Source organism: Salvelinus sp. IW2-2015, unplaced genomic scaffold (assembly GCF_002910315.2).
Source record: "Salvelinus sp. IW2-2015 unplaced genomic scaffold, ASM291031v2 Un_scaffold1038, whole genome shotgun sequence".
NCBI classification, from domain to species: domain Eukaryota; kingdom Metazoa; phylum Chordata; class Actinopteri; order Salmoniformes; family Salmonidae; genus Salvelinus; species Salvelinus sp. IW2-2015.
Window position 1 is genome coordinate 198,712 of NW_019942698.1, and position 16,527 is coordinate 215,238.

At 43.3% G+C, this 16,527-nt stretch overlaps 1 protein-coding gene across 1 annotated transcript in view; it reads left to right on the forward strand.

Moving 5' to 3' along the window:
- The window catches only part of snx29 (sorting nexin 29), a 117,129-nt gene that overhangs the window by 80,409 nt on the left and 20,193 nt on the right, over positions 1-16,527 (forward strand). Inside the window, exons 16-18 of the mRNA XM_024136864.2 lie at positions 2,751-2,867; positions 3,926-3,981; positions 7,165-7,246. Coding sequence (XP_023992632.1) covers positions 2,751-2,867; positions 3,926-3,981; positions 7,165-7,246 — 255 coding nt within the window. The remainder of the gene's footprint in view (positions 1-2,750; positions 2,868-3,925; positions 3,982-7,164; positions 7,247-16,527) is intronic.

The window sequence follows — 16,527 nt, forward strand, 5'->3', positions numbered from 1 at the left end:
AAGGACAGGGGTATAGACTAAAGCTGTCCACTCAGATTGGCACGCATGCAAGCACACACACAGGCACGCGCACCACATGCACACCCAAATTGGCAATTTGTTGAGCATTATTTAGTCCATCCATCTCTTCCATTTTAAGATCAATATAGGAATGGCTACAGTGGAACATGTTCCAGGCTGCTATTATTGTGAGTCTATTGTGAGTCTTTTCTAAATGAACAGAAATAAAGCCTGTTAGTAATTGCTGTGGTGTTTCTGCTGTTGGATAATTAATGAGAGAACAGATCAAAGGAAGATCCAGAGATCCCACAGGAGTCCCCGACCCATATCTCACTGTTATATAACACACACACACACACACACACACACACACACACACACACACACACACACACACACACACACACACACACACACACACACACACACACACACACACACACCACACACACACACACACACACACCTCAAAACACCCTAATCTCATGACTAGCCAACCTCCACCACACACATCCATCCCCCTCTCAACCACACACATTCACCCCCCTCTCATGCTACCGCTCTGAGGGGAAGCTAAGCCTGTCGTCTCCTCTTTCCGCTTCTCTCCGCTCTCTCTTTAGACTCGTTTCACATCCAATTACTTGTGTTAGATAGCAGGTCAGCTATGGTGGCCGTTTCTGCTTAGGCTGGGACTTCTCTGTACAGGCTCCCAGCTCAGCACAACAACTCTGCTCGCCTCACACTAACTGCTGCTCACCTCACACTACTGTCAGCCTAGGGAGAGAGAGAGAGAGAGAGAGGGAGGGGAGGGAGGAAGGGAGAGAGAGAGAGGGAGGGGAGGAAGGGAGAAAGGGGGATGGAGGGAGGGAACTGCCAGCATCACCTGCATCACAACAGTGCCATATAGAACTCAAAGGCCCACAAATAGAGACTGACAACTGATTTTACTGTTAAGTTAGTTTGTAGGTCCTAAATAACTTACAATACACCAAAACGAACTGCTCTCAATAAGATGCATTGTTATTTCTGAGAGTTTTAATGGAAAAGCTGAAATAGAAAATTGACAACTTTTCTAAATTCAAACCCAGTTAAACAAAACATTGAATGAATGAATGCAGTGACTTGGTCCTGTCTTCCTGACCAGCGCTGCATGGTGAGTAATGAGGTTGAAACTGTTTAACTGAATTGGGAGCGTTAGCAAGTGGCTGTGACTGACTGAAATGACATATGCAAATCAGCACGCGCGGCCGCAGAATAACAAACTGATTAGCTCCCTCTCACTGAGAATTAATTGGGTTCCTTCACGCTTCAAATTAATTTCTTTTTTTAATGTCCTATTTGAAAGTTACGGCACAAATAAATAGAGGTGATGAATGGATTGAGTTTTCCAGAATGATCCGATGTGCCGTCAGTGAACCTTTCTGTTGTGCTGTTTAGTGTTCCCTACAGGGAGGCTGTCAAAGGTGATGCGGCACTGTTGGGCCTCGCTAGTGCTGTTGGTACTCCAAATGCCAGCTGAGTCGTGTGTGCACGCACGTGTGTGTGTGTGCACGTGTGAGCGTGCACATGCACACGCGTCTGTGTTTGTGTGTCCGTGTTTGTACCTGTGTGTGCGTACCTGTGTTTGTGTGGGTGGGTGTGTTCACATCATTCAACACGCCCGTTGTCTCTCCCGGTCTCTGTAGAGTTAGACAACTTCAAGGAAGCTGCAGGTTAACTCCTGAGATGGGAAAGTTGAATGTTGAGTGCATTTCAAAGTAGAAGCAGTGGAAGCAGGAGTGTTTTGATGGTGCTGCCTTCAAAGATGTCAAATTCTGCATTTTAATGCCCAACTCTCTCTACCTGATCCTGAGGTCACTGTGTTTGAATTCATTAATCTGAAGTCTGGAAAGTTAAAAATGACTGTATTTATTAATAGTGACCTAGAAACCTAGGTGAATGTTGAAATGTTAGCTAACTAAATAATTATAGCCAAGCTGGAAAACTATAACAAAGGAAAAGTTTGTTTCCTCACCTCTCCTAGATGCCACATTGAGGTTATTTTTCAACTTTGTGCTATAAATTGTCTTCATTATTCCTTGCTGTTAAACTACTATAATTATATCTCTCCCTCATAATAACAGACAAAGAGCTTTCTTAAAATAACCATTCTCAAACTAGCCTGGTACTGAAGTGAATTCCTTGGTCGTTTTCATCCCAAACATTCCTGTTAAAACCAAGAACCAGGCTAAAACATTCTGTCTCACTTTAAATTGAGACTCTATGATGTCTTATTTTAACCCAGTGTGTTTGAGGTGGTATACTCTGTGTCAGTGATGGTCAGTGATGACAACAGTCATGTCAAAAATTACATCATTCACCGGTCATACCCAGACGTCCCTGTCCTCAATCTACCCTGACACCTGATGTCCCCAGACAAATGAATGCATGTCACAGCTATCTGGCTGTCTCTGTTTGTGACATGCTGATGGCAGAAACCTATCACCCTGTCCAGGTCTGTTATGGACACTGACAGCTGATGTCGTGAGCAGCCTGGACTCAACCACCCTGTGTGTGTGCGTGCGTGCATGTGTGTGTGTGTGCGCATCCGATTAGCTGATTGGCCAAACTGTCAATCTTACGGTTCCACTGTGTATCATTGTTGACTTGTTCTTGGAGTCTGTTGTTTCAGTTCATATACAGCTGCAAGGATCATGTGTGTGTTCCAGACTGTAACTAACCCGGTGTGTGTGTGTGTGTGTTTATACTAGGTGGCTGAGATGCATGGCGAGTTGATAGAGTTCAATGAGCGTCTGTACCGTTCTCTGATGGCCAAGGACCACCTCATCAACCAAATGAAACAGGAACTCATTGATCTCAGAGGACCAGTGAGTTACCCTCTACACAGACACATTGCCTGCATACACACACACACACACACACACACACACACACACACACACACACACCTGTCTCTTATACACATCTAGATGTGTATAAGAGACAGCACACACACACACACACACACACACACACACACACACACACACACACACACACACACACACACACACACACACACACACACACACACACACACCCCCATGGGAGATTGCCGGCCACTCGGTAACAAATCAACTACCCCAGGCTACCTCTTATCCCAGAGCTCCAGCCCTCATCTGCTGGCCCAGCTTTGGCCGCACACTGGCTGGCTGACCAGGCAAGCTGTATGTGTGGTTCTCTGGTCCCTGGGTCTGGAGCAGGAGGGGAGTAGAGGAGATGTGGCCCCCTCTATCCCAGCCCTGTGGCCCTGTCTCTGGGGTGTGACAGCCCAACTTCATCCTCTCTACACCAGACCATTTTGTTCTATTAATAGACAGTCCACACATTGAAAATGAAAGACAAAAGGCTGTTGAAACCCACACACACATAAACACAGCCCCCGCCACACACACACACAAAGAATTACCCCTGCATGTGTCCCTGGGCTGTGGGGGGATTTGAGGAGAAGTTGCAGACAGATTATAGGAATGGATCCCTTACAGCCACGCTGGGTAATAGTGTCCATYTCTGCCGCTGGCGCTCCCTCCTATCCAGGGATTAACAACAACAAGAGGCCCTATGGTGTCACGCACTACACTATGAGTTCCAATTGTTTTTTTGGTGTGTACAGTACGTTGATGTGAGAGTGGTGGTGATGGGATGGGGGGGCAGAGTACAGTAATGTCACAGTGCTCTGCTCCACTGGTCACACAGAAAGACTCCCTCTCCCTCAGGATCTACCCAACCCTGCTGCTCAGACACAGAGGGTTGTGTAAAGTAGAAATGGATGAAAGGTAGCTGACATAGTAACGCAGTGACATTTTGTATAAACAGTGACATTTTGCTCTCTCTCTCGCTCCGTCTCTCTCTCGCTCCATCTTCCTCTCCTTACTTTTGAATAAAGGTTCCTGGTGACCTGAGCCAGACTTCTGACGACCCCAGCCTATCAGATTTTGAGACGTAAGCACCTTCTATCTCCCCATATCTACATCTACAGTATATCTCTTATCACATGAGCAGTGTCTGTCTATCTCTACTATATACAGTGCGTTCGGAAAGTATTCAGACCCCAATCGGAGGAGAAGGGCCTTGGTCAGGGAGGTGACCAAGAACACGATGGTCACTCTGACAGTGCTCTAGAGTTCCTCTCTGGAGATGGGAGAACCTTACAGAAGGAACGAGTGGCCAGACGGAAGCCACTCCTCARTAAAAGGCACATGACAGCCCGCTTGGAGTCGGCCAAAAGGCACCTAAAGACTCTCAGACCATGAGAAACAAGTCTGATGAAACTAAGATYGAACTCTTTGGCCTGAATGCCAAGCGTCACGTCTGGAGATAATCTGGCACCATCCCTACGGTGAAGCATGGTGGTGGCAGCATCATGCTGTGGGGATGTTTTTCAGCAGCAGGGACTGGGAGACTAGTCAGGATCGAGGAAATAATGAACAGAGAAAAGTACAGAGAGACCCTTGATGAAAACCTGCTATAGAGCGCTCAGGACATCAGACTGGGGCGAAGGTTCACCTTCCAACAGGACAACGACCCTAAGCACACAGCCAAGACAACGCAGGAGTGGCTTCGGGACAAATCTCTGAATGTCCTTGAGTGTCCCAGCCAGAGCCCAGACTTGAAGCCGTTCAAACATCTCTGGAGAGGATCTGCAGAGAAGAATGGGAGAAACTCCCCAAATACAGATGTGCCAAGCTTGTAGCATCATACTCAAGAAGACTTGACGCTGTAAGTGCTGCCAAAGGTGCTTCAACAAAATACTGAGTAAAGGGTCTGAATACTTATGTAAATGTAATATTTCAGTTAGAATTTATTTAATAAATTAWCAAAAATGTCTAAAAACCTGTTTTTGCTTTGTCATTATGGGGTATTGTGTGTAGATTGATGAAGAAAAAAAAATGATTGAATACATTTTAGAATAAGGCTGTAACAACAAAATGTGGAAAAAGTCATGCACTGTATATGTATATGTGTATCTCTGACACCACGGCTCAGCTCTGTCATTATCATGTGTATCTTTATCACCTCAGGWGACGGAAGGTAGGTGACCGTTTTCAGACCTATTTTCAGATCTCTGAAAATATCCTTCTTCCTCTATCTATCTTCCTCTATCGCTGCTGGTCTCTACCTCTACCTCTCTGTTTGAAAATCTGTGACATTGAGTGAGAATGACAGTCTTTAAAATCAGGGGAGGACAACCCCAGCCCTGTAGATCCCCAGTCATAAGACACTAAACCATTTTCATGGTAAGCTATATACTCTGTATATTGTAAACATACATTACTGTGTACACTGAGTGTACACAATATTTTCCATGACATAGACTGACCAGGTGAATCCAGGTGAAAGCTATGATCCCTTATTGATGTCACCTGTTAAATCCATTTCAATCAGTGTAGATGAAGGGGAGGAGACAGGTTAAAGATGGATTTTTAAGCCTTGAGACAATTGAGACATGGATTGTGTAAGTGTGTTATTCAGAGGGTGAATGGGCAAAACAAAAKATTTAAGTGCTTTTGAATGGGGTATTAGGTGCCAGGTGCACCGGTTTGAGTGTCAAGAACTGCAACGCTGCTGGGTTTTTCACGCTCAACAGGTTCCTGTGTGCATCTTTTTAGCTTTGCTTTTCCTTAGCGTGCTTTTTAGTCGTTCAGTTTTTTCCGTTGTTTCGTTTTTTGTCTTATGTTTCTTGTGTAGTAAATAGTTCAGCTTTTATTTTCAATGTTTTTATTAGTTATTTTCCTGTGAAGCACGTTGCATTGCATTCCATGTCTGAAATGTGCTGTATAATTAAAGCTTGATTTGATTTGAATGTCCACCACCCAAAGGACATCCAGCCAACTTGACATGACCGTGGGATGCATTGGAGTCAACATGGGCCAGCATCCCTGTGGAATGCTTTCAACACCTTGTAGAGTCCATTCCCCCAAGAATTGAGGCTGTTCTGAGGGCAAAAGGGGGTACAGAAGGTGTTCCTAGTGTTCCTAATGTTTTGTACATGCAGTGTATTTACAGGTGTTGTACYAACTGCTAATAGAACCTGGCTAGTACTTTATGATAACTACTTTATTGAGGGAAAAGGTACTTACTTAAAATGTGCAACTGTGACATGTGGCTGTCTCACCCAGCTATCTTAAGATGAATGCAAACTGTAAGTCGCTCTGGATAAGAGCATCCGCTAATGACWRAAATGTAGAGGGCTATTTGGGGCTATTTGTAAAGAAAGCCTGTTGACACTAGCTCTCCTGGTCAAGGGATGACCCTTGTCGTCTCATTAGGAGAGGAGTGGTTTAAAACAGAGTTGAACCAAGGTGGTCACCCACTTGACCACTTTCCTCATGTCCTCGTTAGCGCCGGTGAAAAGAGAACACTGTGCAACCTTTGTGAGGGAGGAGGAGGGAGGGAGGCTGTGTCACTGTGCTGTTTAAATCAGTTATGTCTCTCATTAAACACAAGGAACAGGGGTAGAGGACTAGAGGGCTGTAACACCTGACTATTACTGGGTGCCTGAAATGGTAGCCTATTCCCTATATAGTCCACTACCTTTAACCAGTACCCATAAGGCTCTGGTCAAAAGTAGTGTACTATATAGGGATAGTGTGCGATTTTGAACACACCCTGAGTGTCTGAAACACTGTGTTCCAGCAAGGTGGTAGTAATATCCTCTGGTAGGAGGTTCACATTTTATCTCCCTTTGCGTTCTTTCCATTTCCCTAATGAAAGGTCTCCTGGAGTTTTTTATGTAGGTATTTATGTAGTTTTTTATGCCATTTGTTTTCCTTCCTGAGGTGAAAGTTCTCATGGTTTAATACTCTGCTTGCCTGACGACTCATCCTGAATTGAATTCCGCTGCTCTGTCGATTTCCCCATACATTCATCGTGGAGAAGAAACGCTAGTGGCCGTGGCGTTTGGCCGGAGTGGTATGGATGGGTAGCCAGGCAAATATCGTAGCGCTTCAAGGTTCTGATTTATGCTTCCTGACAACGTGATCTTCATATAAGCGTAGTAGTAGTGAATTCTTGAATCTATTGAAGACCCTCTCTTTAATGTCGTAGTATATTTGATGAATGACAGCTTTCCTGCGATGAATAGTACAGTATCTATAACCCTTACTGTGTATTCCTCTCCCCCAGGGCTCACCGTGCTCTCATCAATGTCTGGATTCCCTCTGTGTTTCTGCAAGGACGCGCTTCTAACGCCTACCATGTATACCAGGTAAGAGACACTAACACCAGATCCTAGTCTAATAAACAAACACAAATTGTATTTGCAGATCAAGACATCCTAATTTTCTGGTATCCCATTTCTGTGTTTGGTTGTTGAATGGAGTAACTAGTAAAAACTAACACCCAACATATGCCCTGGCCTCGATAACTGCTTTTTATTGTACCTAGCACATTGACTAGGCGTGAAACCTCAGGTCTCTCACTGTGTCGCCTTCCTTCCTGTTCTCCCCTGAGGGGATATGTGTCACTGCCCTGCTCGGTTCCACTCTCCTCTGTCAGGAAGAGGAGCCACAGTGTCACGATCGTCAAAATAACATTCGGACCAAGGCGCAGCGTGATATGGGTTCCACATCTTTTTATTTGTGAAACGCACAAAACAATAAAAAAAAACAGCAAACGATATGTGAAGCTCTGGAGTGCTCACAGGCAACAACACAAAAACAAGATACCACAAAAACCAGTGGGGAAATGGCTGCCTAAATATGATCCTCAATCAGAGACAACGCTAAACACCTGCCTCTGATTGGGAACCATACCAGGCCAACATAGAAATAAAACAACCTAGATTACCCACCCTAGTCACACCCCGACCTAACCAAAATAGAGAATAAAAAGGCTCTCTATGGTCAGGGCGTGACACACAGTGTAGCGAGGTGAAACCAGAAATGATGGGACACGACAGGTGACACAACCTCAGCACAGAGATAGTCGAGCGTGATTGGCTTGCTCCCGAACTGAACTATATACAAGTCTGCTCTTGTATCTCTGCCACTGCAGTGTGGTGTGAAGACATAACACGCACCCCTGGACAGAATAGTAGAGGCCTGGGCAGCTGCCTCCAGATGTTTACCCCTGATAAGTAGTGACAGGAGGCTGGTATTGGAGAGTGAAAGGTTATGGCTGATAAGAYATCAATGATCTAATTGGTACAGAAAGGAATCAGAGGTCATTCAAGGTTTTGCTGGGAAGTTCAGTTGACGGATTTAGCATTGAACTTCTATATTCTAGTTAAATGGTTACGTAAATATTTTTCATTGATTTAATGAAACCTGTTTTTACTAGCGCTTTGAAACTATTGCTTAGTCTAGCCTCAGACAATGGCTGTGTCCTGTATAGTCTTTTGTGCCTTTGTGGTGTGTTCTCAGGGGTCTATTTGTCATATAGATCCCTACGGAAACATTACTATTGTTCTTAATAGACTAGATAGATGAGAACGGTTTGCCATTGTTGGCTGTGTGTGATAGGCGCTTTGTATCTTCCTCTCCAAGGCTTAAAAACAGACGTGATGGGTCACTCATGCCAAAACGTTGGAGCTTTATGCGAGATACGTGAGAATAAGTATTTCTCATACAGAAGGTCCATACACCTGTTCTTAAATAGCATTTGAAAGAGAGACTAATGGCATTACAAACATTTTGTTGTAGAATGTGTTAAAAAAATTAAATGTTCCCATTTTCAACCAGCCAACCAGGTGACAGCAACCCTCGGCCAGTCATTCTAAACATCCTGTTCCTGTATTGTTCCAATAACAGCAGGGCCTAAAAACCAGCACCACCTAGCAGAACACAACATCAGAATCACACAGCTCCGTTTCACTCTCTGCTGAACTGAAAATGATGGAGAGGGGGGGAGAAGATAAATAGAGAGAGAAAAGTGAGAGAGAAATGGGAGCCAGAGAAGCGTGGCGTTCTTCTCTGCCACTAGATTACAGGGCATTTATTGAGCAGGCAAATTGCTTGTTCTCCATTCTGTCTTTGCCTTTCTCAAAAGCCACTTTTCTTCTCCGTTTAAAAGGACTCTATGTAGACAGAACAAGGCCTGGGATGCCCATAGAGAGAGGGAGGTTGTGATGGTTCTCACTATTATCACTCCTGTTTTGTTCTCCCCAGATGAGCTCTCCGTCTCTCCCCTACTCTCTCCCTTTCTCCCCCTCCTTTCATGAGACTATAACGGCAGTTGGAAATTATTGTTGCATTCTCATACGATACCAACAAGAAGTTAATATGTGTGTCATGGAAAAAATAACAAAAATGGCTTTTCTCTTCTCCCTCAGAGAAACAAGTAAAATAATAACAGAACTGAAGAGCCCTTCATTTGCCAGGTGGAGATGACGGCTGCACTTTGGCATGTTGTAGTGATAACATTCCTTCCCTCCAAACGTCTCTGACAGAACCAACATATCAAATCCACTTACATTCCCAGCGTAACTAAAATAAATATATATATCTTCTAGAGTAGACTAATTGCTTAAAGGAAAGTAAAAGCAATGTTATGATTCATGGGAAAACTCTTTGCTTAGTTGAGCACACACACTGTACACAGATTTATTTTACCTCTTGTGTGCTGATGCCAAGTGAAGCCCTGTACTCTAGATGAGCCACGGCACACAGAATGTACTGTTTTTTTTATTCTAAATGAGTGATTCCCTTTGATCAGTAAAAAGCAGCTGAGCCAATCGCTTCCACACAAAGTCAGGCCTGCTGCAAACTTTCCCATATTTTTATAACACTAATGAGATTTGATAACTGCTTTTCTCTCTCTCTCTCTCTCTCTCTCTCTCTCTCTCTCTCTCTCTCTCTCTCGCTCGCTCTCTCATTTCAATTCCAAATATTCCGGGATACCTGAGACTACTGTAGTTTCTCAGAGGCAAGCTGAGTGTGTGTGTGAGGGTGATTTGAAAGAGAGTCACAGACGCACTAATCGAGTATTCAATAGGCATTATATAAGCTACCTTTGGCTTCCAGTTGGAGCCAAGCCCTTGAACATGCACATACTAGAAATATAAATCAGCTATAACAATGAATAATTGAGTCATCCTCGTTGACATGCTTCCAACGTGTGCTGTTCCCATCACATAGGTCCCATTCCCCAGAGGTGCACTGTGGGAAAAGTGCTAATGATGATAATCTCTATATTGCATGCAGTTGACTTCACAACGCGCTGAGAGGATTCATACAATGGAGTGGTGGAGGGTTTACGTAGTTCAGTCTGCAAACTCTTTGTGTATGTGCGTGTTTCTTTTGCCAAAGCCTGAGACTGCATCTCATTGGCTTCTTTGGCTATGCAAATGAGGGATATCATATCCATAAGTAGACCAGAGCCCATTATTAATCTGATTCCTAATTGAGATGATGATCAAGTCTGTAAAGATGATGGTTATGGTAATGGTAATGAAGGCCCTTGATTATCGACATGGTGGTAGTTGTTTGTGGTGGATGTTGATTACTATGATGATCGTTGTTTTTAGTTGCATCGATTCATCATAAATTGGATCCCCACTGTAAAAGCCAAAGATCGCTTTTGTTAGATTTCCAGCTTTAGAAGAACATGTTAGGCTAGTCAGAGAACTGAGAACACGTTGTACGATCTGCAAATATATTTGGAAGGAAATAACCATCAAATAACTCAGATATACAAAGATAATAACGGCAATTCAGAGAAGATGATGTTAAGGCTGGAAGGTGACAGGAAATTGCCCAACTTTCTCTCTTGGTAATTTAATCAAAATTGCAGCGGCTCTAGATTGCAGAGCCTTGCTAGGCTGTTTGATCTTTGTCTTGTGAGGGGCTAGTAGTGGAATCTCCAATGCCGTACCTCAGAGTCCGAGTCAACACAAGCCATTAATTTACTATAGTTCCTGGAAACACTATGGGGCTGTGTTTCTAACCTCCTCCACGTCTCCCATCTAATTCTCTCTTTTTCTCTCTCGTTTATCCGTTTTCTCATTCCCTCACTTTGCCACTTCCTGCCGTACTCATTAGAGCAATGCTACGAACCCGACTCGTGACTTATTCATTCAGGAGAGAGAGAGGGTGGGAGAGAGAATAAGATGGAAGAAAGAGAGGGTGGGAGAGAGAGAGAGAGAGAGTAAGTGAGAGATTGAGTGAGACAAAAGTGAGTGAGTATTTTCCCTGGCGTTTGAATGCAAAGTTGTCCCTGGCAGTTTCTCAGACAAGAGTGACAGTGTTCATCCAGTGACAGCATTCATCTATCTGTCTATCATCACATAGCTCCAGTTGTTTTATCAGAGCTTGTAACAAAACGCTGTAATCCATCTTTGAAGGTTATGACAACGAGAAGGTTGTACAGTTTGAATGCAGAATGGCTGAGGTTATGCAGAAATGAGCTTGGTAGCTCGGAATGAGCTTGGATGATTGTAGGCTGCATGTGATGAGGATACATAGTCAAGTCAATGTGATCCTAGCTTTCTCCTGCTGCTCTTGAACAAAATATGTGCTGTAATCATAAAACTGTTTACCATTATGGTAGATTTACCTCCGGTTCTTCCAGAGGTAAACATATTCAAGTACTAAATCCGTACCACTGATAATAAACAACAACATGTTGCTCTCCAATCATTAGTCAACAACATCACTGTTCATTTATCGAGCTCCAAATCCTCTTCTCTGGATGGAAAGGAGAAATGTGAGGTACATTGTAGGAGTGGCTTTTACAAGCGACCTTCCTAGTGTTTTAGAAGTTCACAGCCCAATCATAAACAAACCTTCCCTTCCTGGGGAGAGCAGGAGTGTGTGGCGGGGTGAGATGGACTTTAGTGCACAGATAAACATCTCACATTTTATTGGTCTACCTGGAGTAGTAATACATGGGTGATGTAGTTCTCAGTGTTCTGTAACTCTGTTAATGTTCCAGAACTCAAACTTCAAGGGTATAATATGATACCCTTGAAGACCCTTGCTGCCCTCAACTTTTAAGGGTATATGACTGAGAACTTAATTTGGCTAGTGAGTATTGATGTCTACAAATGATGCGACAAAAGTAATCCATACTAATCTACTTCAACCTCAGGAGGCTGAAGAAATTCGGCTTGTCACCAAAAGCACTCACAAACTTCTACAGATGCACAATCGAGAGCATCCTGTCGGGCTGTATCACCGCCTGGTACGGCAACTGCTCCGCCCACAACCGTAAGGCTCTCCAGAGGGTAGTGAGGTCTGCAGAACGCATCACCGGGGGCAAACTACCTGCCCTCCAGGACACCTACACCACCCGATGTCACAGGAAGGCCATAAAATCATCAAGGACAACAACCACCCAAGCCACTGCCTGTTCACCCGCTATCATCCAGAAGGCGAGGTCAGTACAGGTGCATCAAAGCAGGGACCGAGAGAACTGAAAAACAGCTTCTATCTCAAGGCCATCAGACTGTTAAACAGCCACCACTAACATTTAGCGCCGCTGCCAACTACTGACTCAACTCCAGCCACTTTTAAAAATGGGAATTGATGGAAATATGTAAAAATGTACCACTAGCCACTTTAAACAATGCCACTTAACTATAATGTTTACATACCCTACATTACCCATCTCATATGTATATGTATATACTGTACTCTATATCATCTACTGCATCTTGCCATCCTTATGTAATACATGTACTTCTAGCCACTTTAAACTATGCCACTTTATGTTTACATACCCTACAGTACTCATCTCATATGTATATACCGTACTCTATACCATCTACTGCATCTTGCCTATGCCGTTCTGTACCATCACTCATTCATATATCTTATGTACATATTCTTTATCCCTTTACACTTGTGTGTGTATAAGTAGTAGTTGTGGAATTGTTAGGTTAGATTACTTGTTGTTATTACTGCATTGTCGGAACTAGAAGCACAAACATTTCGCTACACTCGCAAAACATCTGCTAACCTGTGTATGTGACTAATAACAATTTGATTTGATTTGATTTGACATATGTCAAAGTATTTGAGTTGTACATCTAATCTGTCTGTCTGTCTGTCTGTCTGTCTGTCTGTCTGTCTGTCTGTCTGTCTGTCTGTCTGCACAACCTTCTCTCCCATCAGTTATGTTAAGCAGGATTTGTGTATGCATGTTCGATCTCGTTAAGGTCAAATCTGGGTCGTAGCTCGTAGGTCAGAGTATTGTACATGTACCAGGGATGTAATTTAGAGTTATGTGTCAACTACATTTACGTGTTGTACGCATGAAGATGAAATATTTATCCACTCCAGAGAGCCAGAGGTTAGAGTGTACACTAATGAAGGTGTGTGTGCCCTGGTTAGCTAACTGCTCTGTCACTCATGATGTTACAGCAGGCCTCACAGGGATTTTATGTTTGAATAGTATGTATATTAATGAATCACAAACCAGTGGGGCATTTTGCAAACTCATTCAGCAGGATGACTGGACATATTATGGTTTGAGAATGATGTGAGATGATACTATGATCACATAAAAAAAATGTCCATTGCTAGTATTATTAGTCATCTCTGTTATTATGATGATTGTGGTAAGGATACTAGTCCATGACAAGAGGCTATTTTACTTAAACAGATTCAATGACACTGGGAAGGGTATCGCTTCCTCCCTCCCTCCAACACACACACACATACACACGCGCACACACACACACACACACACACACACACACACACACACACAGAGAGTGTACGGCCGATAAATCTCTGCTGAATATTTTTAATGGAAAATTTCTCTCCTTATACGCTCTTATCACTCCGCGTCCTCCTTCTTTTCTGCAGTCCTCCAAATGGATTATATTTTCTGCCTAATTTGGCAAATGTTGTGTCCCAGAGTGGACAGAGAAATAAAGAGCGAGAGATGGAGGGAAGGAGAGAGGGAACGAGGGAGGGATGACATAAGCACTACTGTTCCGCTGCATGTACTTTGCTTTACTATATCTCTGTCTCACACAGCCCTGAAAAAACTGTGGTGCTTCAAAATCAAGTTTTATTGTCATTTGCACAAGTACAGTGAAATGCCTTTCTTGCAAGCTCTTTCCCAACAATGCAGTAATAAATATCAGTAGTTAACATATTATACTATAAAATAAAGTCAAGTAGAAGAAAAACATAGGAGAAATAGAACATGAGTACCATATTTAAAATGTGTGGTAGGGTTAGATATGTATAGGGGTAAGGTGACTTGACATCAGGATGTATGATAAACAGAGTAGCAGCAGCGTGATGCGTGACGCACATGATGATTGTGCGTCCGTTATTTAAAGGGAAAGATCAAGCTGATCCTAACTGTTTCAGGCCGATTTCCATTTTGTCCTGTTTATCAAAAGTGTTGGAAAAACATGTCAATAATCAACTGACTAGCTTTCTTGTTGTCTATAGTAGTCTCTCGGGTATGCAATCTGGTTTCCGATTCAAGTTATGGATGTGTCACGGCAACCTTAAAGGTCCTCAATGGTGTCACCATTGCCCTTGATTCTAAGCAATATTGTGCTGCTATTTTTATTGACTTGGCCTAAGCTTTTGATACGGTTGTCACGTTCGTTGGCGGAAGAATCGGACCAAGGTGCAGCGTGGTGAGTGTACACCATTTTATTAGACGAACACGAAAAAAACATGAAACTACAACCGAACGTGAAGCTACATGCAGTGCAGAACGCAACTACACACAAACAAGATCCCACAAACTAAAGGTGGAAAAAAGGCTGCCTAAGTATGATCCCCAATCAGAGACAACGATAGACAGCTGCCTCTGATTGGGAACCATACCCGGACAACAAAGAAATAGAAAAACTAGAATGCCCACCCTAATCACACCCTGGCCTAACCAAATAGAGAAATAAAAAGGCTCTCTAAGGTCAGGGCGTGACAACGGTAGACCATTCCATTCTTGTGGTTCGGCTAAGGAGAATTGGTGTCTCTGAGGGGGTCTTTGGCCTGGTTTGCGTGTGTGTGTGTGTGTGTGTGTGTGTGTGTGTGTGTGTGTGTGTGTGTGTGTGTGTGTGTGTGTGTGTGTGTGTGTGTGTGTGTGTGTGTGTGTGTGTGTGTGTGTGTGTGTAGAGTTAGTAGGAATGTGTGTGAGCAAAGTAAGTGTGTGTGTTGGAGTCTGTGTGAGTGAGTGTGTGGAGTCCTCTACATAGTCAGTGCAAAAATATAAATAACTTTGCATTAGTCTAGATTAATGATCAAGGTTGTTTTTCACATTAATATTTCATATCTCCATATTATCCTTCTCTCTGGGCTTTGTTGTAACTTCATGTTTACTTTCATGGCTGAGGCTCAAGTATAACAGGCCACTGTTGCTACAGGCCAACTACTGTAGGTGACCTGACCAGGAAAAGTCTGGCAGGTGATGAAGGTGATGAATATAGCTGAATGTTCTTTAAATCAAGGACAAGATCATATGAGCAATTTAACTTATCATACAGCCTTCTTTCAAAGTGCCTTAGCTGGAGTTCTCCAGCTAAGAATGTTTCAATCATAGACATCATTTATTTCTATGGTTTCAATGCTATTGTTAGAGATGAGCACACAAACCGTACATGCAACATCTTAATACAACATCGGTCCACCTAATAGTGCTTCTACTTCCACTCATTATGGTGAAACTAACATCCCCACTGCCTGGGCGTCCTGATCCTTTGTCTGCCATTTTGTGCCGTCTGTATGGTTGTTGCAGTGTTTTCTCATTATGAGGTGAACCGGGAGTCCTGATCCTTTGTCTGCCATTTTGTGCCGTCTGTATGGTAGTTGCAGTGTTTTCCCATTATGAGGTGAGCGGCAGTCCTGATCCTTTGTCTGCCATTTTGTGCGGTCTGTACGGTAGTTGCAGTGTTTTCCCACTCGGAGGTGAGCAAGAGGGCTCTTAGTGGTTTCCTCAGAAGATGGAAGAGGTGAGCCCAGTGCTTTTACCACAGTTGGTAACCTACAATTACCCTACCTGTCAGAAGAGTGTCGGCTTATGCTATCAGACCAGACTGTATCTCATAGTTACGTACTTCAGAGCGAGAGAGAGAGAGGGAACTGGGTGGCTAGACAAAAGTACAAACGTACATGATGTAGCAGATGTACTAGATAATCCAATAGATATATAAACAATAAATGAGCTGGTTGAAGAATATATTACACATTACACAGATGGGACCAGGCTACAAGAGTAAAGGGTGTGCTTCTAACACTGTGGCTGATTGAAGTATAACATCTTGAGTCATACTGTGCTGTAGCTCTCATAAGAGCAACATCTATATGTTGTTCAGAGGTTTTTTGGGCATGTCTCTCAAGATTTTGCAAACCATTTACACTATTGAATGAAAAGTGCTAACTTTCAGATTGCCCAGAATCATCTCATCATGGTCTGCTTAAGTGAGCTAAGCACCTCGGATCCCCTCTCTAAAACGTCTGTCTGTCTGTCTGTCTGTCTGTCTGTCTGTCTGTCTGTCTGTCTGTCTGTCTGTCTGTCTGTCTATTTGTCTGTCTATTTGTCTGTCTATTTGTCTGTCTATTTGTCTGTCTATTTGTCTGT